Genomic DNA, 27,181 nt, shown 5'->3' on the forward strand with positions numbered 1-27,181 from the left:
TCCACTTACTAATTATTCCTCCAAAATACCCGCTCCCCTTAAAGAACTTTGGGTTCAAATTCATGTGATCAAGGAAACCTTCACGCAGTCCTAAAGCAAAAAGGAAAAAAAAAATAATTAAAGGAAAACAACTTACTGAGGAACAAAACCAAGCAAAGTGTACCTTACTTCACTTAAATCGTGTGTTTATTTTTGTCAAGACTGGAAAAAAAAAAAATAATAATTAAATCCTGAAGGCTGCACTGCTCAAATCCAAATTAAGCCCAAGACTTCAGCAGCATTTTCATTGCAATCAATGAAGTATTTCCTAGTTCGTAAGAGCAGCGCTTCCGCAAATAGGTTAAAGCACGTTTGGCCGGTAAGCCTCCCCAAACCACCTGAATTTGCAAGCCACACACTCTAAGCCAGCACTCCAGTGAAGTGCCTTCTCGTTCCTCTGAGGAGAATGAGTGGCTCCCACTTCGTTACACCACTTCTTCCGCAGTCTAAGCTGAGAATGCCATGTAAATGGGTCACGCTGCTGCAAAAGGCAGCGATCGATTACTCCAATCAAAGTAAAAAGAAACAAACCAGTAGGATCTTACTTCTATTAATCTTTTTTTTTTTTTCTGAAGGAAGAGGTTTACAGCAGTTAATGTATCATGAAGGTTAAAAAAATCATTTTCATAAAATACAAGAGCAACCAATTTCACCATTGAGTAAAAGTAAAAACTGGGATTCTTTTTTGTTTTTAAATTAGTCCAAAGTGGCATATAGGAACTTAGTAGTTTGCTGCTGTACTGACACTATGACAAATCAAAGTGTAGGGTTTTGCTTTTTTATATCCAATGTTTGTGGATCAAGTTCTGGAAGTGTTCCAATTCTAAGGCAGGGATCTGTTGTGTTTTCCACCATGAGTTTGCTCCTTGGGTTGGATGCTGGAGGGGCGAGGCACGTTTTGCCGGACCCAGGTCGACTACCTAGTAGTCATCAAGGTCAAAAAATTCATCGTCTCCTCCTTGGTATTCCATTCCCTGGAAGTCCACTCGGTACCGCAAGATACCTGGTGAAAACAACAAGCTTTAGCTTCTTCAAAATTCCAAGAGGGAGAAAGGCATTGTAAGCAGTTTGCTGAGCCCTGTCCTCAGGTCAAGCATTGCTCAGTTGGATTTTCAGAGCAAGTTGGGCTCAGGTGGATGACAGAGCAGACACGCAGCTACAACGAAGCACCACATCCCTGCCAGAGCCCAGGAGTACCCACCTGCCCACAGCAAAACAGCTTTTGCCTGGGAGAGCTGAACCTGCTCTAGGATGGTTGTATTTCCATGGGAACACCAGTAACACATCACTGTGCAGGCAAACTCTATCCGGTACATTCAGAAGGCAGCCAGCACCGAAGGGACTTTTACAGCAGAGTATGAGCAGTGTTTAGTGGCTGACTTCCTGAGCTCTTCCCACCCCAAACAGCAACCCAGGTCTCTGGGAAGCTGTTATCCCTGCCCCAGGTGAAGGGTACCCAAGGAGTATTTCTGTTCAAGTCTACAGGGACCGGAGCATGTCACCAAAGAGTACCCCACCATGCAAGGAGGCTGGGTCTGGCAGGACCCAAAGGACCCCCAGAGTTACAACTTAAAAACCTGTTGCTCCTTATGTAGCCAAACAACTGGAGCTTGTTTCCTTCCAATCTGTGTTCTCCAGCCCCTAGAAATTCCTCATTACAACACTCATCTCCAGTTTGCATCCATCAATCCAAACACAGCAAGTGGCAACAGCTTAACCAGCAGATCAGCAATGGCCTGCCCCTGGGGACCCCTGCCTCTGGGGACCCCTGCCCCTGGGGAGCCCCTGCCCCTGGGCAGCAGGGGGCATGGCACGTGGCTTTGCTCTACCCTCACAAGGATTCTGTCAGACTGAAGCACACAAGTCAGCTAAAGCAGTCAGCGTGCTTGAGGGCCGAAGGATTTCAGAAGCCTCATTTCTCTGTGAAGTTGGGCTAAAAATAGTTCTTTTTAAAAGAACTGGAAGCCTGGGAAGCAGAATCCAGGGATGGACTCTGAGATGAGTGCTCTGAGTAACAGATATCTGACTGCTTCAGAACCAGGCTGGTGTTTGTCCTCCACCACCTCTGCACAGCAGGGCTTAGTCTGCCACGCAACAACTGTGTGGAGCAGAGGGGAGCAGTTCACGGCCCTCTGAAACCCAGCAGCTGGAAAGAAGGGCATTCCATCCTCTGAGCACACTGAAGGACAAAGGGGTCTGAGGAACACAGAGTAACAGCTGCTTAATTTTCAGTACCATCTCACTGGATACGGAACAAATTTACCTGGAGATCCCCAATGAACATGAGTTTCTTAAACTGGAATCGTGGCTAACAGGAGTAAGGTTAATCTGTTTACTTTCTACCTCTGGTGGCACCAGGTTATCAAATCAACCATAAAAAGACAAAATACTCTTGCAGTTTACCTCCAATTCCTCCAAATCCTTTCACAAATTGGGATCCTTCCTGTGATTTGTCTGTAACTATTTCCAATGTTGCTCCAAATTTCTTGTAGTTGTTTGCAAACCACTCCAAAAGGGGCATACTTTCTATCAGTTCATGTTCCTGGCCAGTCTACATAGACACGAGAGGGGGAGAAGACAAACAGAAAATGTTATGGTCACTGGGTGTCAGGTATTGAGAGAATTCCTACCAGAAGTTGGTGTAACATCACCACTGTCTTCCCAGTCCTAAGACAGAGACACCATCCAGCCTTTGTGCTCCGCAGGCTAGAGCAGCCAGGGTCAAGGTTGGCAGATGTTCTTAACATCTGCACCAAACACGTGCTGGCACCAGCAGAAGGCTCCTGGCACTAAGACATTCAGTGCTGACAGGCCTTGGGCCTCCATACTGCAGAGCTGGGAGAGGAAAACGTCCTTATAGGCATCTGCTCAACTACCAGCTCACGCTACGCTGCGAGTCCGCGGTGCTCAGAAGGAACTGGCAGTTACTGGGCCAGGAGGAAAGCAGCTGTTAATGGCCACCCTGGCAGCAAGACACTGACAACCACCCTTTTTGCAAGGGACAGGCTTTCTTGCCCACCTCACTCTGCCAAGCCCCCCAGTCCCCCCACCCCATCAGGGTTTGCTGACCCACAGGGGCAGGAACCTCACAGGCAGCAAAAGGCGGATCCACATTTCCAATACGACTGGAAGCAAACACTCCCTTCCACTGAAACCCATTAATGTTTCCAGCCCCATGGTGGTTTTGTATTGACTGCATCAGTGTGCAATAAGCAGGGAGTAATGGCTTGGGACCTTAGCCTGCCCGTTACGTGGTGGCTGCTGAACTCTTAGAGGGGGGGGTCAGTGGTCCCATAGCACCTGTCACCTCAACTCATCTACACAGCCTTGGAATCAGAGGCGGGGAAGATGGAGAAAAGCAAGTCTAGCATCCAGGGGTTACACTGAAGGTGAACAGGAAAAGCCACAGGCCACCATCTTGAAGTCTGAGTGCCAGAAAGGTCATCATGCTCTCAGGCTCGTGACAAACTAAGCTCAGCTGTTCAGGCTGCCACACCAGTACACTGAGAATAAATCTACCAGCCCCAAAGCTGAAATAAATACCTCTTTATCTGTGAAGTGGGATTTATCCTTTTCTTGCTCTGGTGTCAAATACAGAATCTTCTCCTCTGAGAAGGGAGAAAAAAGAAATAAATTAGGATGGGTGAGACTACCAGGTGTAGGTTAAGGAAAGCAGGAGGCTGACAACAGCCAGCCATCTCAGCACAGAGGGTTTGGCCATTGACATTTCCTTCTAGCCAAAGCTCTATGACAAACCAGCCAGAGCACACCAGCAGAGAGCAGCCACAGTGCCACCACCAGAAAGGCAGAGGTCCTGCTGCTCAGCATCAGACTGTCCACCGGCAGTAAGAATCACGTTTCTGGCCATCTCACATGCTGGCTGGCACCCCATTTATACTCACACAACTGCAGGGTGGGTTCCATGCTAGCTCTGAGACAAACCGCTCCCCAGCATTGCAATCCTCTCTCCCTCCTAGAAGCTTTTGCCTCCAAGAGCAGCTGGGATGCTGCAAGTCCATGCCCTGCCCGCACAGCATCCCCCCCTTCAAGTCCTGAAAGCTCTACTTCAGAAGTGCCTCCAGCAGAAGCTACCCAAGGGGGACAGCTCAGGCATTAAACCCTCATGGACCTCTGTCTCGCAGAAGCGGTACCTACCCTCCGTGCCTTGGCAGTGCAGAACGTATCTCATGATATCCAGGTTTTCATAGACTATCAGTATCTCTACTGCTCCCATTTCCAAAGCTTTTAGTGTATCTTCAACGCCAAAACAGTACTTCCCTGTGTCCTGGCTGATTTCATCGAAGTATCGTCCTGCAGCCAGGATACAAGGAGAGACATTGTCACAAATGCTGATCGTGGATTTTTAAACAAGCCTGATCTGAGTGCAAGAAAAACTGGAAAAGGAGACTGCAGTGCTGCTGAAGGGAAAGGAAGGGGTATGAGAACACATCACAGTATGACATCTAGAACGTCCATCTGCAGGAAGTCAACTGCATCAGGAACCTCACCTCATTGAAAGGCTTACCTCTACCATGGAACCATCAACCAGACTAACCTGGCAGCGGGCACTGTTCAACCTCACCCCCTTTGGTGTAAAGCAGCTTACTGCTACTATTGCCCCGAGCGTGCCAAGAAGCTACAGGTTATCTACCGACAGTCAAACAAGGGATTGTCTCTACCACCACCTTATAACAAAATCAATCATAGCTCTCATCTTGATGAGTATACAAACAATCCAAGGAGATATTTTCCCCCTCTCCACCCCTAAATGTCATCAGAAGGCCTGAAATGAAGGTGATCCCTGATCCTTTCCATCAGCAGAGATCTGAGAAGTTTGGTGGGGAAAAAAAACCCCACAGTCTCACTAAGTCCCACAGCTTTGCAAAGGTGTCCAGATACCAGAAAGAATCACAACAAATCGTGCTGTGCCCAAGTTCGAAAGCCTCACAGGGCTGAGGCAGCACACAAGGGCACGGGCCAGGAGATCAGCATCCCAGCTCAGGAAAAGGCTGAGCATGTAGTCACATACCTATTAGTTTCTTCTCTTGAATGAATTTCACATTGGAGAGGACCTCAGTTGACAACTCAATTGCTTGATTGAATCCATTTTCTCCTCCATATGAAATGTCAACTAGTTTGAGCACTTTGGATTGCAACCGCTAGACAAGAGAGAGAGGAGACCAGAAAGAGTCTGTTACACAGCACTGCCAGGGGCTGCTTCACAGCACTGCAAGAACAAGCACCTGGCAAGAGACACCACATCCATCTATCTCCAGGGGTCTGAGTCTGAGGGACCTCCTTAGTAATGAAGCACAATTTTCAGGCAATGGGGACAGAGGGGTTAGGGCTAGGTTTGGTAGAGTTTAATTCCAATAAAGCTACTTGAGATTTGGGAACACAAACAACATGAAGGCCAGCTCCAAAACAGGGAGGACAGATTTCTTATTAGCACTGTTACCAACAAAAGTAGACCTGACCTCCTCACAGGAGGTATTGGGAAAGGGATGTCTTTCAGACACATCAGATATTGCGTTTTGATCCAGTTACATCCCCATAAACATCTGTGCCCTGCACAGAAAGCCACTCACCTGATCAAACATGTCAGATTGACTTAATTCAGTTTTGAAGTCAGCTGATCCAGCTAAAACGAGACCAGCCACGTTCACCTTGTCACCAGAAATGAACAGTTGCACAGCCGTCTCTGCTACCTTCCTTACGTAGTTGTGTCGCTTCTCCATTCTCAAGCGAGCGAAACGCAGGGCAGACTGACCTCCTCTACCTTTGGGAGAGAACAGAAGCAAGGTAGCAACTGGGTAGTCCCTTCATTTCAGAAGGTTGTTAGCACATGGTCCCAACTGGGCCCTGGGTACCCAAAGCCAAGGGGGTACCCAAGCCATGGCCTTCAGAACTGGCTCACCGCAAGCAGAGCCAGGCGCTCATTGCAACGGCAAGCGAAGGGGGGGGGGTTGTTCACAGCAGGAGATTTCTCCCCATGTATCCCACAGAGGATATAGTGTTAGGCTATTGTGGTTTGGACTCTTCACAGAGATTCTGGATGTCTGTGCAGACTTTCTGAGCCCTGTACCTTCAGGAAAAGTGATTCCCTTTGTTACACTGCCTCAGACGCTTTGCTTGAGGATGCAATGCACCCCAGCAGTCTCTGCTGCAGGAACTTAACTGGGGTAGACTTTTTCATTTCCTTTCCTCCTACCCTAATCCAGAGAAGGATGGCAAACCAGGAGTAAGTAACTGACAGTTTGACAAATTCATCAGAGGCTCACTCAATGCACCATCGTGTGATGGAACTAGCCTTTGCCTCGCTCCAAGGCTTCGTGCTCCTTGCAAGGAGCAGCTCCCTGCTTTTTGCCATGGTTTGTACATGACACCATTGGAAGCAAACTCTAAAGATGTTACCCAAGCAGTGTTACCACTTGTTCAGCAATATTTAGTTAAGACCATTCCAAAATGTGGAGTGCTGTGTTCAGTTTTGGGCCCCTCACAACAAGAAGGGCATCAAGATGCTTGAGCACGTCCAGACAAGGGCTACAAAGCTGGTGAAGGGTTTAGAAGACAAATCTTACGAGGAGCGGCTGAGGGAGCTGGGATAGTCTGGAGAAAAGGAGACTGAAGTGAGACCTCATCACTTTCTATGGCTACCTCATATGTGGCTGTAGTGAGGTGGGGGTCAGTCTCTTCTCCCTGGTAACCAGTGACAGGACAAGGGGAAACAGTCTGAAGTTGCAGCAGGGGAAGTTTAGGTTGGATATTAGGAAAAACTTCTTTACTGAAAGGGCTGTCAGATACTGGCACAGGCTGCCCAGGGAGGCAGCTGAGTCACCAGCCCTGGAGGGCTTTATAAGAGTAGATGTTGTGCTTGGTGACACAGTCCAGTGTTGGACCTAGTACTGGTGGATAGATGGTTGCACTCGATCTTGAAGGTCTTTTCCAACCATAACCTTTCTATGAAATCCAAGTAAAGGGTCAAATGCACCAAGAAATAAAACCCACCACTTTAAAGATCAACTGTGTGTTATGGTGATTCACAAGCTGTGACAGAAGGCCTGGACTGGAGGCTTTGCTGTCAGATTCCAAGGGAGCAAAGAACTAAGTTGAGCTAAACACCTACAAGCCAAATTCCCTGCTCCTGCCCTCACATCCCACCCTGTGACATGCTGCTGCAGGCAGTCTAGAGACAGATGAGAGCGTTACCATGCTTCTTTGGAAGATCCACAGTGAATTTGTGCAGGACTTCTCTCGTGTTTCCTTGAAGCGTCCCGAAGAGCGCGCCGCTACCATCTATTACAATGAAGCCAAACTTGCTGTCGTCGGAAAGCAGCGCTGTAAGAGCCTGGAACAGAGAGCAGTGTCATCAGCACCATTAAGGACCCTGGCTCAGGAAAGCACCAGATAACAGTCCCCCTCAAGAAATCTTAGTTCCATAGGTGGTCTGTGCTAATTTTTTCCTTTTTTTACAAATAAACCAAATAGACCACAAATTTTACAAATAAAGAACAGCAGGTTCGGGAGTTCAGACTACCCCAGATGAGTCTCTCTCATAATGCTGCCAAGAGCCAGAAGAAAACCAATGTTTAAGCTTCATAACTATTCTCACAGCATCACCAGTTCATTGCACAATGTCCCAGGCAGGTGTCACAGCAAAACCCTCAAGACTGACTCTGGGAAGTGTTAATTGAAACCCATTGGGCCTCTCTGAGCACAACTGGAAGTGCCCTTTTCCCCACGTTTTAGCCTGGGAAGCAGAGCCTGCTTAGCCCACTGACTGGGCTGTCCATCCCTTGGGTTTCATGGTACAAAGCCCTGATACAGACCTACAGCTCAGCAACTGCCACAAGCGCCGGTTCGCTGCACCTGCCAAGCTCAAGTCCCCAAGGTGGGATGATGAAATCTACAGTGGCTGTGACAAAGTCAGCCTTAGAATGCAACAATAATTGAAGTAACTGTCCCGTGCATAGCTGGCTGAAGAGAAGAGAGCCATAGTATGTAATGGAGAATGAAGTTATCCCTCAATTTTCCTCCCTAGCTCCATCCTGTAAGGTCACTGGAGTTAACTAACTAAAGCACTTTGTAATGAGGCTTTTTTGAGCTACTCTGTCCTCTCCTCCCAGCCCTGGTGCTGGTGGTGTGGGATAGCCACCAGTACCCAACTCTACACTCCTTTTTTGAGGGAAACTGTCAGCTACTGCTCCCTCAAGGGCAGGCACATTCAGAGCTCACACACGCTCCTCTTCACTTACACACGCCCAAGAAAAGTAATTACAAGGTCCTTTTTCTGGCTGGCAGAACCACGTCAGCAGGACAGAGAACTTGTCAACTTGCAGATTGTTGAAAGTCACCAGTTTAATATCGAAAGAGTGATGGTGTTGGTTTACTGCACAGGACCTTTACCTTCCTGCACGCCTGCCAGCTTGCTTATTGGGCTGAATGGAAAGGATTAAACCCATCAGTCATCATTCTCCAAAATCCACACGACCCAGTCTACAGCTTTCAAGCTTAAAAGAAACAGACACCAAAGTTTAATGGAATCCACTGGCCAAAATAAATATTTTGTATTAATTCCTCGGCAGTGGGATGAATGAGAGAAGGAAGTGGCATATTACATTGCAATCTATTTAACTGGGACAGAGCCAAGCAAATCGTGTGACTGGAATGAACGCTCCAGCCAAGGTATCAAAATAAGTCGTCGTAAATCCTACCCTTCAGACACATCAGGGCTCATATCCCTCTTGGGAAGTTACTTGGGTTTCACACAGGCAATAAAGTATCTACAGGAAATCTTATCAGATACTCTTGCCAGGCAGCAGACGACTACAGCTCTGATGTTCTTGACTCTCTCTTATTTTAATAAAAGTATCCAGCGATCAGCAATTCCATGTTTCCCTTTCATTCCTTCTACATCAGCAATTCCACTGTTTGACCTATCAAGCACAAAAAAGGAACTATTGCTTTTACTCTGCTCCTCCAGCCTGGGCTGAGTTTCTTTGCAGCTTCAACCTACAGGTGAAGATCACGTCCTTTTTCCGCTCCATGCCATGCCCTCACATCCTTTCCTCACTCCGTGCCAACCCCTCACTTTCAGAGCAAGTCTCTGTGCCAGATGCCCTACCTGTTGAGTTCTAGTTGCATGCTGGGGGGAACCCCAGGTTTAAAGGCATGGCTCTGTGACCAAGTGAGACAAACACATCAAGCCTTCAGTGCTAGCATCACCCCATCACTCACAGTAGCATGCAGGTTTTCATACTTAGTTTGATTTTGCAGTGCAGACAGTACCAAGTAAAATAATCACATGCTCAGAAGACACAGGAGAGCAGACAGCCCATGGAGAAAGGTGCTGGTAGTAATCACATCAGCAGCAGCAGCAGCAATTACCACAAATTTCTCTCAACTTATTGCTGCACTCTCACTGAGCAATGCTACGCACCAGCAGGAGTATTTACAGCTGCCTCCTGGGAACAGCCCACTGGGCAGCAGCTACTGGTTTTGTATTGAATCGGTGCCCTGAGGCAGGAGCTGCAGCCAAGACCAAATTAATCCTGTTCCTGATAGGGCAGGCAGCAACCCACTGCCATCCACCCACTGCCAACAACTGCAGGGACAACCATCTCCCTTGGCTTTGCACCTCTGTCTCTCTCTGGAATTCCCTTATTTACCTCTTGCTTCCAACTGCCTATGACACATGGGCTCAGCAGAACTCAGGAGCTGTACCTGTGTGCAGTTTTGTTGTCCTTGGTAGAGCAAAGATGTATTGGGATGTCATCCTTGGTGAGGAGACAGTAATTGGGATGTACCTCACCTATGACAAGTGTACCTTTCCTTCTTTCACTCCTACCCTTTGAAACCCAATCATGGGTCAGATCTCCCAAAAGCCAAGCAAATAAGCAGCACTACATCACTGAAGGGCCTGTCAAGCCCACGTCATATGGGTTGGATGACAGACACCACACATTTACAGTGGTGAACGTCATGGACGTGAGGGCCAGTTAGTCATCTACTAAATATCAAGACCTCTGCAACTGCCAACAGAGCCAAAACAGATTTAGATGCAATAAACTGACTTCATGCAGTCAAGACTAATGTAATCCACATCACTTTAAACACACCCCGAAACCATTCACATAACTAAGATAAGAGATGCTGGATAAAAATAATCCCACTTCACCCTGGACATGCTAGGCACAGGCCAGCTCTGCATCAGGGGTCTCATTTCACACATCTGATGTCAAGACTGGCAACACTAATGTTATCTCAGCATTACTGTAAGGCCTGGCTTGGAAAAAGATCTGTGGGTCTGTGGTTCAGAAGAAGCCCTGCCTCCAGTTACAGAGAACGGCTCATACCTGTAGGTTACACTAACTCCACAGTTACAAGCTGGAAGTCAGCTGTAGTGGGAGCTGGACAATATCTCAGCTGCTTTCAGCAAGTATCACACATTTCCGAACCCCAGGCACTCTCAATGCATCCCCACTGGCTTTCCCAGCAGGATACTGTCATTAAATCCTGCTGTCCTATGACCAGGGCAATAGGAGACTTCTTACCTCTGTGTGGAATTTGTTGTCACACAAATACAACGACGTATTGATTGGTTTGAAAGGTTCAAAGTCAATGTTGACTTTCTTCTCTTTTCCTTCTTCTGTCACAATTGTTCCACAGTAAACAACCAGACCATTTGGAGGTACTATAAAGGACACAAAGCAGCTTTAGATCACCAAGAAATATTGCAAGCTGTACCCAACAAAAACTCCTAGGCTTTGAGACTTAAGGCAGAGCTGAAGTTCCCAAGTGTTTTACCTTCCATTTCCCCCACTTCATTCCCTCCCACATCTCTCCAATGGAAAACAAACACAATCAGTGCAGCTATACTGACCAGCTTCGAGCAGGAAGCTAAAGGTAGCACTAATGAAAAGACTGGCAAAGCTGCAAGAACATCTACCTGTCTGTTAAACCCATGAGCCTGCAAACTCAGGGAGTCCAGAAAAAGGCTGAACATCCCCATGAAGCTTTCCTAGTTCTTACAGTGATTTATAGACCAACAACCTCAGTGAAGGCCACTTGCCAGTGTAAAGGCAGTAACAGCGAACCCTTCTCCAGTATTCATTTTAGATGGCCTGGGTCCACTTCCCCCAGTGTTCTGGCAGCTGCACTGTGGCATGCATAAGGCATACGTGAGCTTCTGCTCGATGGAAAACCACTAGTTTCCTGCAGGTGAACTAGTGTGGAACAGCTCTCAAGGCTGGCCAGGTTGAGAGGAGTCAACACCACTATGGACAGAAGCACGAACCCACTCATTAACGACAAGGACCATCTCATTATTCTGGTCCCAGGGTCTGCTCCCAGTCCACAGGCAACATACCTGGAGTATCAGTGCAAGCCAGTGGCACGGGCCAGAGTTCATTAGCAGAAAGCTGCATAATGCAGGAACTTAAGGCTGCTTTCAAGTAAGGGAAGTTTGCCAGCACCCACACAAGCTAGAAGTTACCTTTGTTATAGAGTTTCAGTCTTTGCTGTACAGATGTAATGGCTCCCAGGACTGAAAGGCGATTCACTCGGGACTTGATGTTGGAGGCGGTGCCGAACTCATCCGCTAACATTTTTGCCACTCGTGAAATCTGGTCTTTGGGGGGAATGATCAACGATATCATGCTGGTACCATTGCTGAGGAAGGAAAAGAGAGGGGTCGTGAGCAGCCACCAGCCAAAGCAACAAGTGTATTGCTACCATATTCCATGCACGCAGCTGTCTCTCCTCCCTCCCCAGAAGGATGCTTCACTTCACATCCGTGTGATTCCCCTTCGGGCCGGACAGCAATGGGAGAGAAAGGGAAAGAAAACAATACAGGCTCTCCGGAGGATCTGACTGTAACCAAGTGTTCAGGGTAGCCAAGCAAGTCCTCCAAAACCTGCTCATTGTACCTGGGATACTGCACTGGGAAAAAAAGAAGGTATGTACAGGCTAAGGGTGGGGAAGCTAACGGTATGTAAGCACTGCCCAGCAGAGATTATTTCAAACAATGCAGCCACATACTTGCAGGACACATTTAAGCCCATTCCATTTGTTCTCAGACAGCTGGAGCACTAGCCAGCCCAAATGCTGTTTTAACACTTTGTTCTCCTTGGGCTAACACCAAAAACCGAGCTGGAAGGATCCTTTTGTAACAGTTAGGCTTCCCCACTCCCCCAGCAGCACTCTGCTTTAGAGAGACGCTCACCAGCTCCAGCAGCTGCTTTAAATAAAGCACGCTTTAGCACATGACTGCGAGTTCAGAAGCACCAACCCCAGGCACAGAGTCAAGAGATAAGGACCCATAAATCACAGAACAGGCTTAAATTAAGTGAAAACCCATAAATTTGATATTCATTTTTCCTGTGGCTTCAGGCTGGATCCTGCAGAGGTCTTAATCCCCAAAGCAGCCTCACAGTTTGCATCCATCCAAAGCCAAAACAAAAACCAGGGAAGTTCCTGTCCACCTTCCACCTCCCATTTGTCACTGAAGTATCCCACACGACTGAAGCGCTGCTTCTGCATTGTCTCAAAGTTAACCCAGGCCTCACACTTCACATTAGAGTAATGGCATAAAAATCAAATGGCTCATCATGTCCTCTAGCCCTCTCAAGGGCAAAGCAGCTAAGCTCTGGGAAAAAAGCCTCTCCTCAGGATCCTGAGTCAGAGCACCACCAAAGTGCTTTTCTGCCACCAAAGAGGGAAGAAAAAGCTTTTGGTCTTTCACATTTCTTAGGGTAGGACAGGACTAACACAGTCCCTGCAGGTCACACACCAGCGTCCTGCCCTGAAGTGTTTGGGCTACGGAGACAGCAGGGAAGTGCTTTAAAAAGCATCACTTTGTTAGCCTCTTTACTGAAGTTGTACAGCCCTCTTCCAAAGATCTTCAATTCAGGCCAAGTTGAAACGGATGCTGGTAGGTCAAATAAGTCCCTGACCTTAACGACAACTAATTGGTTTTAATATCCAGGATCCCCACACACACTAATCAAGAAAGTTGCAGAGAGACACTTGCGCACGTTACTCCCAGAAGGAGCTTTGAGCCATGCTGGCAGCTATCAGACTTCCAGGTCACACCAGCCAAGAACACTCCATACACCACTCAATTAAAGCAGTCAGCTGCCCCAGTGAGTAGCGTGTGCCTTAGGGGAGATATAATGGCCTATCATTCCCAGCAGGCTGCTGTGAGCTAGAGGCTCATCAGAATGAAAGCAACTCTTCCAGACTTTTCTGAGAGTAGCACACTTGAGGCAAGCTCACATGGTTCGTTCCTTCCCCAAAAGGAGAGGCCCTCAGCCTTCCAAGAGTAGAAAGCTCTACAGATCCCACCTAACTTGCTGCAGGAACCAAGGGCAACCCAATGTAGCAGGCGGGAGATCAGACCACTGTGCCCCTTGGGTGCTCCACAGCATTCCTGGTAGAAGAGATTTCATGGGAATTTTCTTCTGTGTTGGGGACAGGGAGCTAAGAGCAGACAGCAAGCCAGGGGAGCCAGTGGGAACATCAAGGAGGAAGACTGGATGTACCCTCCCAAGACCAGCTCTTGAGTAAAAAAAAAAAAAGCACTTGTAACAGCACTTCTAGTTTAGGAATGCAAGCCAGACCCCAGCCCCTGCCTCACACCGTGTTCCACGGCCCCAGGAACATCAGCTGGGCTGACATGGCATGGGCAGAGCTGCTGGCCACAGCAAAGCTCTGTGTACCATGAGCCGGCTGCGCTGCACCAAACCCACACCCTGAAGGGGCCACCCTAACCAGTGATTATTTACATTACACAGTGTCTTATCTGTAAGGCAGTCATGTGTGTCAGTCAAGTCACAGCTCCTTAGCAACACCCTGACCAAAGCACCTACCCTAGGTAACACAGTGGACTTCACAAGCCCTCGTGATGTAGTATGGCAAACAAGTAAATGAAAAGGGTCTCTTAGATGATACATTCCCCCTCATTTGAGTCTCCCAACTAGTTCAACACAGCACAGTACTGTGCTTAGTCCAACCCTGCAGCAAATTCCACCCTGTATTTCTATCCAGGAGCACCTTCCACTACCAAGAGCATTTCTTACGTTTGACATCCTCTGGCTGCCTTTTATTCAGCCAAAGCTATTCCAGGCACTCACCAATTCCTGCAGAATCCAGCAAACAGCAAGCACACAGCTTGCCACAGGAGTGGGAGCACCCAGAGCACCTCACCTGCAGCATGAGGAGTCAGCCAGCCTGTCACCCAGTGTCGCCAGGCACCTGACACCCCAAGGCAGCCCGCCCCTGCAGCATGCTGCTGCCGCCTGCTGCTGGGTACAGCTAATCCACCCTGCCAAGCAGCTCGTTAGGCAGCAGGCTAATTGGAGGTCATGGTCAGCACCCCCTGCTCCTCTCCCTCTGCCTTCATCAAGCACATGGTGAGGATCTCATCACTAAATTAGATCACATCCCAGTGAGGTCAAGAGCAGCAAGGCTCAGCTGAAGCAGGTCGGCATGCAAGGGACTGGGATGGCTGCAAAACCCCCTCACCACCACAGAGACCTTGGTACCCTCCTGCAGGAGAGCAGATCCCCACCTCAAAACACCCTTGTATGTGTTCTTCACCCTACTGTGGGACAGCAAGGTCTGAAAACCTGTGGCTGCATCTCCCCAATTTACCTCAGTGAGGCAAAACCAAGCAGAGAGTTTCTAAGAACACGACAGTTCCAGCATGCTTGGAAAAAAGAAACAGGTTACCCTGCACAGCAACCTGAACTTCAGGATTCCCATCGGTCTCTGCAGCTGCTGAGCCTGAGTGAGACAACAGGTACCCCTGCAAAATCCCATGCAGCCTCCTCTTTGGTGGCTAGATGAGCTGTGTGCTAGGTTCTAGGATCCATTTACTCCGGGAATGAGGAAGGGGAAATCCTGCTGACTGCAGGCTCTGGAGACGGGCCTTCCCAAACTGCAGACATCCAAAACCAACGGGCTCTGCTGCACACAAACCACGTTGGGCTTTTGCTGTCTGGCCCACCAGGAATCCTCCAGTGAGCATACTGTCAGACAGAGCTTTGTTAGGGAACTGTTACAGTGAACAGTTAAATAATCGATCCAGATTAAGGGCGGTGCTCACACCAGCAGCTCAGGATCAAATGTGCAATGAGCTGGTTCTTTCCCCTATCAGCCCCCCAGGTCCCACAGGGTGGACTGAAGCACTCCAGATTATATTCTGCTCAGTGGGATCCCAATCTCCAAACACAGCGTTGCCAAGAGGTTCCCTGCTCTGGTTTTAGTGTTCCCAAGAAATTATACTCAAGCAGCTGGAAGCAAAGGCTTTCAGACTGAGAAGTCTGAAGCACAGGTGCTGTCCCTATTCTGGGCCTGCACAGCAGCCACATACCTGCCCTTCGAACACAAGTACACGCATCGAGACCAGAAACGCTCAGAGATGCTTCCTTTGTGAGAAAGCAGCACCACAGGACAGCACAACACGTGCCACTGCCCAAGGCACTGGAGGGGAGACAAGAACTAGAAGCACTCAGGGCACCTGGCCACACACCACACCAAAACAATGGGGACCTTGCGTGCCAGGCTCCGGAAGGACAGAACCCCTCACTGCCTGGGTACTACCCTGGGCCAGCTTTGACAGTAACTGGTAATTAGCTCAGATTTAATGTGGCCCAGAAGGTCATTAGGTACCTCCAGAAGAGGAGGTGATGCTCCTAAAGCACTGCTGGTGGGCTCCGAAGTTGATTCCTACAACCTGCCAGAGAGCTGGTCAGGGGAAGGGGAAGCAAACCAAGCTCTCCCCAGACAGCGAGTTCTTTAGAAAGTCAAGGGTTGTGGATAGGACTGCCTGGTCTGTTACTGAAACTGCAATGGTACTATAGTGTGAACTTCAGGCAGCCGTGCCACAAACCAAAGAGCTTTCCCAGTCCCAGAAAGGCCTGAGAGCAAGCGTTGGGAAGTTCTTGCAGCGCTGAATCATCACTAACCGAGCCCCAACAAGCCGCAAGGAAACGTTCTGCCAATACTCCAGCAAGCAGGTACAATGGCATCCAAGCAGCTCGTTTTTCCTGCAGGATCCCCCTGCACTGGCTAGGAGGTACTACCAACCAGCATCTCACCGTGCCTTGTGACAGCTGTGGGATCACAGAATATGAGGAGAACCGGTGGGCCCTCTGCGGAAGCCAGAGCAGGGACTTCATGGAACACACACCAGCTCGATTGCCGTGCCGAGTCCCGAACCACGTTTGGCACCAGGAGTGGTGCCCTCTGCATGTGCACTTTATGGTTCAGCATGAAGAAGCCACCACAACAGAAGGCAAATCCACAAAGCGAGCAGCGTATCACATGTGAAATAAGCTGCCAAGTACAGCCCGCGGATGGTTTTCATTACAGCTAGCAGTTGAGCCTCCTGTTCTGGGTGACCATCTTCAACTACAGGGATTTGGTTTCTACTCTTTTGCCCATCAGAAGGAACAGCTGAGCAGATCCTCAGACCTTCAGCTTTCAGCTGAAACTAGAAACTGGTCTAGTTGTTTTCTAAAACACTCGGACCACCTTACCTGGCATCATGTCAGTAAAACAGCTACCTGCACGGCTGCGTACTGCACAGGAACCGAGCCAGCAAGCACCAAGCACAGCTACCCTCAACTTGGCAGGCAAGAGCAATCCCAACCAGAGGTCTGAGGAGGAACAGTCATTCAACCTGTCTCCTGAAATCTGGGGTATGTGCTGGCAAAGGACAGCGTTAATTCACCAGACGTGATATATAAATAGCAGTTACCGGCCTATCCCGTGGTATCAGCGGAGCCCTGACAAACAGCAGCTGAGCTGTAGGGTTCCACAGCAAAATGCTTTACACGAATAGCACACTGTGTGGCTGGAGGTATGGAGGGAAGGAACGTCAGTCTTCTCTTGGACTCCAAGTGAGCCTATTTTTACAGGGCACCAGCTTCATGAGCGTCTTGCTGCTTTCCCAGGAACCAAGGGGAACACGAGGCCTATATGTGATGGCCAGAGATCAGGAGTGTGGAGCAAACAGCTTTCAGACGATCTAATCTTAACCACATACCACAGCTAGGAAGCTTTCTATGAAATAATTGTTGTCACATACTGCTTCAAGCAACGTTACCTTCCCAAGGTAACATCTGTGGGCCTCCAGGCTCGAGGACTGGGGATTACTGGGCAAGAATCACATGTACCGAGGAGCCCAAGCCACCCGGACAGCCAAGACTAGTGAAGTTCCAGCCAGACCATCACTGACACATCCACAGCCAGCTGCTAGACAGATGCCAGCTACAGCTGTGTAGTGCAAGGCAGAACTTCACCATGGGTCCAAGAGAAGAGGGCTCCTTCTGAACAAACACCCGTGCAGCACTGCAGGCTCACGATACATCAGCGAAGGGCTAAGCCCAGAGCACAGTCCACACAAGTAGTGATGTAAATAAAGAATATTCAAGGTTTGGGGTTTTTTATCCTTTATCTGAGCAGAGATGTTGAATGATGTGTGATACAGCTAAGTGTCCCTTGGCACAGGCAAGTACAGAGTCGCTGGCTGGGGTTCCCTTACGAAACCTGGGCCATTCCACACTCCCTGCTCATATGAGCCCTGTATGCAACAGCACTGACCTTGCTACAGGGAAGTTCTACACAAATGCTCCTACAACTTGTGAATTATGGCTATGAATTACATAAGCAGGTCATAGCTGGGCCCTTTAAGTACTTAATATCTTCCAATAAGACAAAGCCTCTATCAAATAGGAAGTGGCTCAAGTCTACTTGAGATGCTCAATCTAGAGGCACAGCAGCAGATGCAAAAGCTGTGTAACTTTTCCTGGACATCCCACGAGCCTGCTGGGAAAGAGAAGAGTCCACCTTAAGAGCCTGGGATCCCTTCACTGCTTCAGAGACAGCATCACCTGGAAGCTTACCCAAAGATGGCATTGCCTGTGAGAACACAGGCTGAACGCTTTGCAACAAGCCCAGCCGACACGCCGCAATCTAACTGCTCCTTGAGAAGCAACAGCTTTTTGTGAGATGCCCACCAGAAACAGATAAAATCCTGCTCCCTGTTCAATGATGGGCTCAAAGCACAGCTCAAGCAGGAGACAAGTGCTGCATGGATACCTAGACAGAGCATACCACACCGGTTAGCTGACCGTGGGACCTACCCACTACATCCCTCCAAGCTGAAGGTAAAGCTGAGCTGAAGGCCATGCTATTGGCAGCACTTCTTACAGCATCCTTTCAGCAAGAACCTCACAACCCCCACCTCAGAGGCATTCCACATTTCACCACAGCACACATCAGCGTCTAAACTCATTAACAGGCAACATCAATGCAAGCTGTTCCTCAAAGATTTCCAGATCATCCAAATGAGGGTACAGAGATGTGGAAGAGGCCAGTTCCCAAACCAAAAGTAAGGCAGCAGTGACCCCCATGGACCCAGCGGCATCTCAGAAGCACAGAAAAAGCCCGAAATGGGTGCAGGGTAGGTATCATGGGAGGATCATGGAGCCAGGAGACCACGTAATTCTTCTATCAAAAATAAGCATTAATTGGAAAAAGCAACTCCCCTCCCTCCCCTGAGTCTAAGAAACACTCCAGACAGCTAATTCCCCTGTCAGTCTCCGAATGCCACCTCTACCCTGGAGAAAGGAAAAACACTTAGCTGCACAGCATGCAGCCATGCAGCTATTGCCACCACAGCTCACACAATGCCAGGCTCTCCTGATGGAAGTTCTGTCCCAGAGCCCTTAACAGGAATCTTGTGCATCATCCTCCTGTAATGCTAGCAGCTGAGATAGAAAAAGGGCTTTGTGTAATGAGAAACAGCTTGAACACAGATATTAAGACCATCCTGAAAAGGTATTCTGCCCTCTTACCCTAACCCTCTGACCTTCTCAAAGAGGAAAAGCCCCAGATGCCAAGCAAGCTTTCCGAGGGAGCAAAGCACCAAGCCAGAACCTGCCCTGCAGAAGGGAAGCAAGCCTGCTCTCAGCTTCGGCAGCAAGGGGAAGTGTCCCACAGGGAGGCAGCAGACGGCTGATTCAGCAAGGGAGCAGAGGCAAGGCAGGCTAGCAGCTCACCACGGGGCAGGCAAGGCAGTGCTTCCCTCCCCAGGAGCAGTTGCTGGCAGAGGGCCAGGACCTGCCTCCCCAGCTCAGCATGCATCACTCCCCAGGGACAGAAAGGTCACAGACCTGTCTGCACAGAGCCGAGAACTTGGCCAGGTATCACGTGTCCGAAGGCTGCACAGGTACAGAGAGCCCTTGCCCACAGCCCACCACACACTACCTGTGCAGAGCTCAATGTAAGCAGCTCCACGCTCCGAGCTTCATCCTACCCCCATCCAGAGCCAGCTCCCACCCTGGGGCAGCGGCTGCTCAGGCAGCTGCCAGTGCCCAGATCCCAAGTCAGTTCCGCAGCTCCAGGAGCAGATCCCGACTCCATCCCGTAGCTCCGAGGAGCGCTGACCCAGCAGGAGCGGACACCACACGCCCCGCCGGGAAGGTGAATCGATGCCACCCCGAAATCCTGGGATCAAAGGCAACACATCACAAAACATAATTGCGCAGGCATGTTTGGAACCGGCCTTATTGGCTGCATCTGACCTCATGCAGAAAGCCCGGATGCCCAATTACTGGTAAGTGGAAGAGACATTTCTGCACTTCAGACGTTTGTGACTCACTGGGAGGCTCGGTTCTGCCACGGCTCCCCTGCTCTCCCTCCTCCCTCTCCAATTATTAATGCTTCAAGTTTAAAAGACTTGTTGCATTATGCTAATGGGCCAGTCGGGTACAAGATGTACACCAAGGGACTGGAGCAACAAATCCAGATTTGCTTGTTAAGATGTTAATGCCTCAGAGCTACGTGGGAATAGGGAGCTAACAGGGGAAAAAAAAGAAATCCAGTTGCCACAAAGCCAAAAACGTCTGTCCTCTTTTGAGGTGCTCATTCCCATCCTCTACCACGTCATTTGTCTTCAGCAGTCAGGGGCTCATTCATTAGCTCAATGTGAATGATGATCTGTGTATGAATCACACTGCTCACTAATGATTCACGCAGTTGTAAAGAGGGTATCAGGCTGCTGAAGTACCGAGGGCTATAAAACACTTACTGGAGGTCCTGTCTGACACGTAACCGTTCTCCCAGATCAGGTCATTTTCTGCCACTTCTAGAGCGTATGCTGGAAACAGCACTTCTTAATTGTTGCTATAACTCAAAGGGAACAGGTAGAGCAGGCAGATGAGAAAGCCCAGGAAATGTTTTACAACAATTAGGCAGAGGCAAACAGCAGGATGTCAACAACCCTTCGGACATCCTCCCGGGCTCCAGCTGCCTTCTCACCTGGCACAGGGAGCAGGCAGCTCTCAGACTGCTACCAAAACACACACTCAGAAGAGACAGCACCTCAGTCCTGAGTGTGACCAGCCCTGCTCCCAGGAAATCCAACCCCAGCACTATGAAGACTGGCAGCCCAAAGAGACTCGAACAGTCAGAGCAGGGAAGCAGCACATCCTATGCCATTACCTGCCACAGAGCCCTCGGGTGTCACTCCTGCCCTGGCCTATTTCCATTCCGACCTCTCTGCAAGTGTCCTCTCCTTCCCCTCACATCACCAGAAGCAAAGGAGGCTTTAACATTACAGCCTTTACCTCTGCAACAGAAACGTTGCCTCCTTTAGAAACCACCCTTCAGACAAGCAGGCTGCCAAAGCACTACTTCGAGGAAGCAAATCAGCTTAGGTAAGAACTTAAACTGTCACCTCTCCCCTGAACACTCTGCACTTCAGTGACAATCAGAAAACCAGAGCAGAAAACTCGACTGTCCTTCCAGTCCCTGCCCAGCTCACCAGTCCCATGCTCCCAGGGTGAGACAGCCATTCACCCAAGGCTGGCCCAGCCCAGACTCCAGCCACAGCAAAGCAAGGTCCACTGGAGGCATCAGCTTGCCATGGAGATCCTCAAGACTATGTGTCCCGTGATGGGAACTAGCATGACATACCCCCAGTGCAACACCCCAGCACACACTGGAAAGCCAAGCTGTACTGTGCCACAGCAGCACCTTCCCCATCTGCCCCGGTTCAAGGTCTCCATCACACTCCACACTGTAAGGTGAAGGCTTCAGCTCTGCAGAGACAGATCCCAGACCAACAGCTAAACCACTTCCCAGACCCAAGGCACTGCCACGGACAGATCCCCATGAAGAAGGCAAGGAACAACCTGCTGCCAGCCTGGGAGTGGGACCCTCTGAACACCTCCAGCAGCACGGCCAGACACCAGTCACAGGGATGACAGACCACACCAAAACCCCCTCCTGGTGTACACCACCACTTAAAGATGTCTACACTGATACTTGCCTGGACACAGGTATTGTTACAGCACACCGCTATATACAGTGCTCTGTACCTTATATGCATATAGGGTGGAGTAGAGGAGTTCCCACCACAGTTAAGAATCAACTGTTCTCCACATTCAGCTATTCCACAGCTTCTCCTGCCCAGAAGACACCAGTGCAGGGGAGCTGTATGGCACCTGCTGTCAGCAGAACAAGCCATCCACACCCAAGTGCTGCAGATGCTCCCGGGAGTGACCAGCTATTTGTGGTGCCTCACTCAGGAGAGCAACACAGCTCACCAGCCCAGCACGCTGTGACCCCAGCACCACCAGTTTCCCAGCATTCTGTTCAAATGAAATTGGGAACAAGGCAAACCTGTACAGGACATCTACTCACAACTCACCCAGGTTATTCCCTAAATGCATCCCAGCAGTCAGAGCTGCAGCAGTAGCTCACAAGAAGAGGGGCTTTCAGGCCACCTTGCCCACTCACAGAAGCAGCAACATCCCTGGACACCCCAGAACAAGGTGTGGAGACACACAGCCTCCCACCCCTGTCACACAGGACTGGGAAACAGCAGCAACTCGAGGCTAAATCCAAAGCTGGGCCCCTGCGTGAGGGCCAGCAAGGCTCCAGAGGGACTGTGGGAGCACCCAGCTCCTAAGGAGGCTTTCTGCAACACAAGCTGGGAAACCATTTATGCCTAAGCTGTCTTTTTATTTATGCCTAAGCAACAGCTTCTCCACACTCAAGCACAACTAGTTTATCTTTCACTTTCCAGGAATTCCCACACCTTTCCAGGCCTCTGTCCTTCTTAGGGGCTTTAGTCTCACGTTTGGTTTCTCCCATACAGCAGATGGACACCTCAACTTGGGAGAACCTGAACCCTAGCAGGAAGCTGCATTGCTCTGCTCTCCCATGACTCTGTGGAGACACCAAGGCTTCTCTTGCCTTTTCTCTGCCTTCCTGCCTCGATACGCGTCTTCCAGTTACAACCAGAAGAAGTTAACTCGCTCAGAGTTGGCTGCAGAAGGACAGGAAAGCCTTGGTCCCCAACCTTCTAAAATACTCAACTGGGAGAAACATTCTTCAACACACTCAGCTGTGCTTGCAGACAAAGCAATCACAGGCGCCATTCTCTTCACCTCCTGCTTCAGTAAAGTAACTCAGAAGGGCCGCTGCCCCCAACAGAAGTCTAGCTCAGCTTTTAAGTTCAAGGCAGGAGAGATGTCTTGAGGGAGCAGGTTCCTGAAGGTTTTACCACCCTAATGCAGCTCCACAGCCTCAGGGGCCAGGCAGCCCACCAGTAAGCCCTTTCTGAGCAGGGCCCTTTGCAGAAGAAAGCCCTCGTGCTTCCAGGACTTTTGAGATGTTTTCCAAAGGCAGTTCAGATGTGACATCTCAGGCCCCAGCCTGCAAGGAGAGCGCTGGCTCATTCTGCTGAGCATTTACAGCTTGGATTAGCAGAAAACACTGCCCATGGACCTGCTAACTATTCAGAACTGCAAAGACCACAGGAACAAAGAGTGATTGTCAGCTTAACACTGACACTGGAAAACTGCATGAAGCAACAGCAGAAAAGCCGAGAGAGAGAGGGGGGATAAGGGAAAAACACAATGCCCAGTGCTGCTCCTGCTTGAGCTGCTGCGAGATCCACGTGCAGAGACACAGCAGCATCTTGTGGGGGGCACAGGCTTTTGGCAGAACTGTTTCACAGAAACTGGACTGCAAGCAGAATCCCTTTGGAGGGGAGAAGCAGAGATGTCTGACAGAAGCCCGAGCTCCCGGAGATGAAGGTTAGATGACAAGGCTAGACTTCTCACAAGGGCTTAACTTGCTTATCACCAGCCTTTTACCCTCATCTTCCTCTGGGCAGAAAGGTTAATTGCCTGTAGCAGAGAACTCGGCCCGTTTGCTCTCACTCAAACACTCTCCACAGATACCAGCTACTCCCCTTCCCCTCTCACCAAATCAGAAGATCAGCTCATTAAATTCACACAGCACCAGACAGTTTGGAACTCATCTCTGGAAGAGCTCAGAGGAGCCAACAGACACTTATGGGTTCGGAAGCAAGATGCAGACAAGAGCTCCTTCTGCTCCCCACTGGCAGAGGCAGGGGTTCAGGGTGGGGCTGGGGGGGTACATTAAACATTATTTTTCATTGTTTTTATTTGCTAACCAGGGATCAGTGAGAAAGCCAGCTTTCCTAAGCAGGGCTGGAAAAATAACAGGACATTCCTGCTAGGACATCACATTAAAGCTTGTGAAGCAGCCTTGCCCTCGCTGGCCTCCAGCTGATCGACTTCTGGCTTTAACCTTCTCCCTTGGTTCTCTGACCCAATCCCACCACTTACCTCATCTATCCCAGGCACACTACAGCCATTTCCTTGCTCTTACACTCACTTAACATTTTGGTAACGTTCTGGAGATTTCATTGAGGTTTTACTGAAATAGCTGGGTAACAGCAGAGCCACCCAACCGCCACATGTGAGCTGAACATCCAGCTCCAGCTTCCTCCGCTTCCCGTCCCTTTGATCCACCGCAGGAACAACCAGCACATGAAACTGGGACACTGCTGCTGGGTCACTATTAGGAGTACATGAGTAAAGGAAGGTGGAGACGCCAAGGAGTCCCTGGTCCTCCACATCACCCTATTTAAAGGCTTTGCCCCCTAACCCACCCCAGAACAGGTCTTCCTACTTCGCAGGAAGAGGAAGCGACTCTCCCAAAGGCCGGAAAAGCCTGTTCCACTGCCTCACACCTCCTGTGTTGGGGAGCCTAACGCTTCTGGTGGCAAAAGTTACAGCATCTCTTCCCCTTACTAGACCCAAACAGACCAGGATAATTTTAGCCAGAGCTCCCTGGGAGCACAACACGCACCGACACACAACCGGCACAACCTCGCTTACAGAAGGATTGCTGGCATCAGCAGCCTTCCTCAGGTGGCAGTTTAGCAGGTAGCACACGTATTAAATTAAGGAACAGAAGCTATCACGACATCTAGGAGATATGCTGGATCCAGAGGGCTCAGCTAAACCCCCTACACGCGCTTTACTGCGCTTGCAGCACCTTTACCACAGGTTAGAGATGTACGAGGGATGGCTGATGGGGAAGAGGGAAGACCCGGGCTGTGGCCCCAAGAAGCCACTACCCCAAGAACCACCCGCTGCAGGCTGGCCCTTCAGCCTCACCTCTCCCAGGAAGGCTCCACCATCAGGTTTAACCTTGCTCTCTGCAACATTCACGTATTCCAAACAAGAGCAGAGCTGCCACTATGGGCAGACACGGTTATGCTACTACGTTCTGAACTGGGGAGAGCAAAGATGCTAACTGTACCTTCCCAAAACACAGCCCAGCCTCCCTCAGCACTGTTATGGGGACCAACAGCTGCTTTCACAAGCTGCTGCAGGTGCCTGTAGCTCCCCAAGTCCTTTCGACCTCACGGTGGAAGGCGCTCACACCCTCTCATGCTTGCTGGGACCTCCCCGTAAGTACAACACACGCTGCCAACACTGAGCGAAGGCACAGCTGAGCGATCAGCTCCAGCAGCCAAAGTCCACCCCGGGGCAGGGGAGGAAAACCCTGGTTCCCCACTCCCACTTCCCACAGCCCCGTCCCTCGCACAGCTACATGGTGAACTGGATTTTAAGAAACATTCAGAGACCTGTGGCTTCGATTCTTCTCCCCTTTCCCCTCCTGCACGGGTTGGTTTTCAGCTGAACAATTCTCCTGGCCTACTCCACACACAAGAACAAACACCAGCACTACAGAAAGAACAGGACAGTGGCTTGGCTGTCCAGAGGGAACCTGCCTTTTGGGCAGCCACAGTACAACTCCCACGGTGTCCCAGCTAGATGAACGCCGGTTCAGGTGAGCCCATGGAAACTGGAGCCACAGCACCAGATAAGGAGTCGCCCTTCATTTTTATTTTATTGCATACTGAGACACACAGTTTCTTTGCTATTTTACAGCCCCAGTGCCCATAGTTCTGGCAATTGCTCAAGCCTGAGCAGCACCACCACCGAGTTACCCACGGAACAGGCAACACGGCACCTTCGGCACAGGGTGGGCTGTAAGGACACCCAGCAATTTCACTTCTGGTAGGGGAAAAAAAAGAAATCAAAGTGCAAGAAGGATGTAAGGAGGATTAAAGGCTTTCAATTTAACACTACCCAAACTTTGGGAGAGCTTGCTGTCAGGGAAAAGGGGCTAATCTCTGTTACCGGAAGGCGCAGGGGCGAGTAAAGTCAAGCAAGAGAAGTGATAAATAAGCCCTGCCTCGGCCCCAGCCGCCCTGCCCTCACCCTCCTGCCTCCCCCGGCCAGCTGGTCCCTTGGGAGGAGCCCAAGACTGCACGGGGGCCAGAGGAGCCGGCTACTCCGGCAGGAATCCGCCGTTCCCCAGTGCCAGCTGGCAAGGGCCGGCCAAGAGGCATGGCGAGGCGGGACACGACGCGGAGCCCCGCAGCCAGCACGGGCCCCCCGCGCCGAGGGGCCGGGACACCCGCACCTGTGAGTGACACCCCCGCAGGGAGCTCAGGGCCCGGGGCGGGCGGGGAGGGGGAGGGCGGAAACAGCTGACGAGCCGCGGCCAGGCCGAGCAGGGCGCTTACCGGCAAGGCGCTGCCCTTTTCCCGTGCGGTAGCGCGGTTACGCTTCCTTTCTGCCAGCGAGCCGTCCCCGCGGCCCGGGGAGAGAGGCGGGCGGGCGGCCCGATCCGCCGGGCCCCAAACCCGCTGCGCTCGCCCGGCCCCAGAGCGGCGGCGGGGACCGGCCCCTTCACCACGCGGCGAGACAAAAGGGCACCGGAGCCCGGGAAGGGGCCACCGGGCCAGCACCGCGCCTCGCCCCTTCCCCCGCCCCCGCGGCGGCAGGCCCGGCGCCGGCTGGGCCGGGCGGGCGGCGGCCCCACCGCTCCGGTTCCCGTCCCGGCCGGGACCCCCCACCCCGCTCCCGGGGAGGCCGCCCCCGCGGCCCCCCGGCCTGCCGCCCCCCCCTCACCCCCACCCCCCGCCGCGGCCACCTTCCCGCCGCGGCCGCCCCCGAGCCCCGCCGCTCACCCGCGGGCCGCCTCCAGGCTCTTGATGAGCTTCTTGATCTTCCAGATCTCCACGTTGCGGTCGGCAGCGCTGGGATCGTCCGCCATCTTCTCCCTCCTCCTCCTCCTCCTCCTCCTCCTGCTGCGGCGGCTGCGGCGGCGGCCTGCGGCGGGCCGGCGGCACAGACACAGAGGTTAGACCCCGGCCCCGGCCCGGCCCCGCCGCCCGCCCGCCCGCCGCGCCCTCACCTCAGGCCCGGTCCCCCCCGGCGGCGCGCGGCTGGCGGCGGCGCTGACGTCGGACACCGGCTGCTCGCGCTCCCCCTCTCCGCGCTGCATGTGTTGCAATCGGCTCACATGGGGCCCGTGACATCACTTCCGGGGGGACCGGAGCAGGGGGGGACGGTTAACCCGCCCCGCCCGCGCGGGAGCGGGGCGCTACGCCATAGGCCGCCGTCCCCTCAGTCCCCACCCCCCGCCAGCGCCCCCATTGGCCGTCGCTCCGCGCGGGGTGCGCCGGGGCGCGTAGTCCCCCGGCCGGGCGGGGCGGGGCGCTCGGGCGGGTCTCGCGAGAGCGGCGCGGCCTGCCCCGCGCGCGCTTAAAGGGCCCGCGGCGGCGGGAGCGGCGTGACTTGGGCACGGTCTGTGCGTGGCTCCGGCCTCGCCCGGGCCGACCTGTCCCGGGTGTCTGTGTCGCCGGCCTGCGGGGCGCCGCCCCTCCTCCCCCCGGGACGGGAGGGAGACCTGTCCTCGGCCCCTTGTGCCGGGGGCTGCGGGTGCCCCGGCC

The 27,181-nt window shown here is 51.5% G+C and overlaps 1 protein-coding gene across 1 annotated transcript; it reads right to left on the reverse strand.

Annotated features, from left to right (window-relative positions):
• Positions 1 to 174: 174 nt before the first annotated feature.
• Positions 175 to 26,502, reverse strand: ETF1 (eukaryotic translation termination factor 1; the record flags this gene model as incomplete). Its single annotated transcript, XM_084268935.1, has 10 exons — positions 175 to 1,042; positions 2,443 to 2,590; positions 3,583 to 3,647; positions 4,195 to 4,350; positions 5,069 to 5,198; positions 5,628 to 5,818; positions 7,249 to 7,387; positions 10,593 to 10,732; positions 11,534 to 11,709; positions 26,417 to 26,502. The coding sequence occupies 10 exons, from the start codon at positions 26,500 to 26,502 to the stop codon at positions 960 to 962; spliced, it is 1,314 nt and encodes a 437-aa protein (XP_084125061.1). The 3' UTR covers positions 175 to 959.
• Between the last annotated feature and the right edge of the window lie 679 nt (positions 26,503 to 27,181).

The sequence above is a fragment of the Gallinula chloropus genome (genome assembly GCF_964237585.1).
Source record: "Gallinula chloropus genome assembly, chromosome: 10".
Lineage (NCBI taxonomy): Eukaryota > Metazoa > Chordata > Aves > Gruiformes > Rallidae > Gallinula > Gallinula chloropus.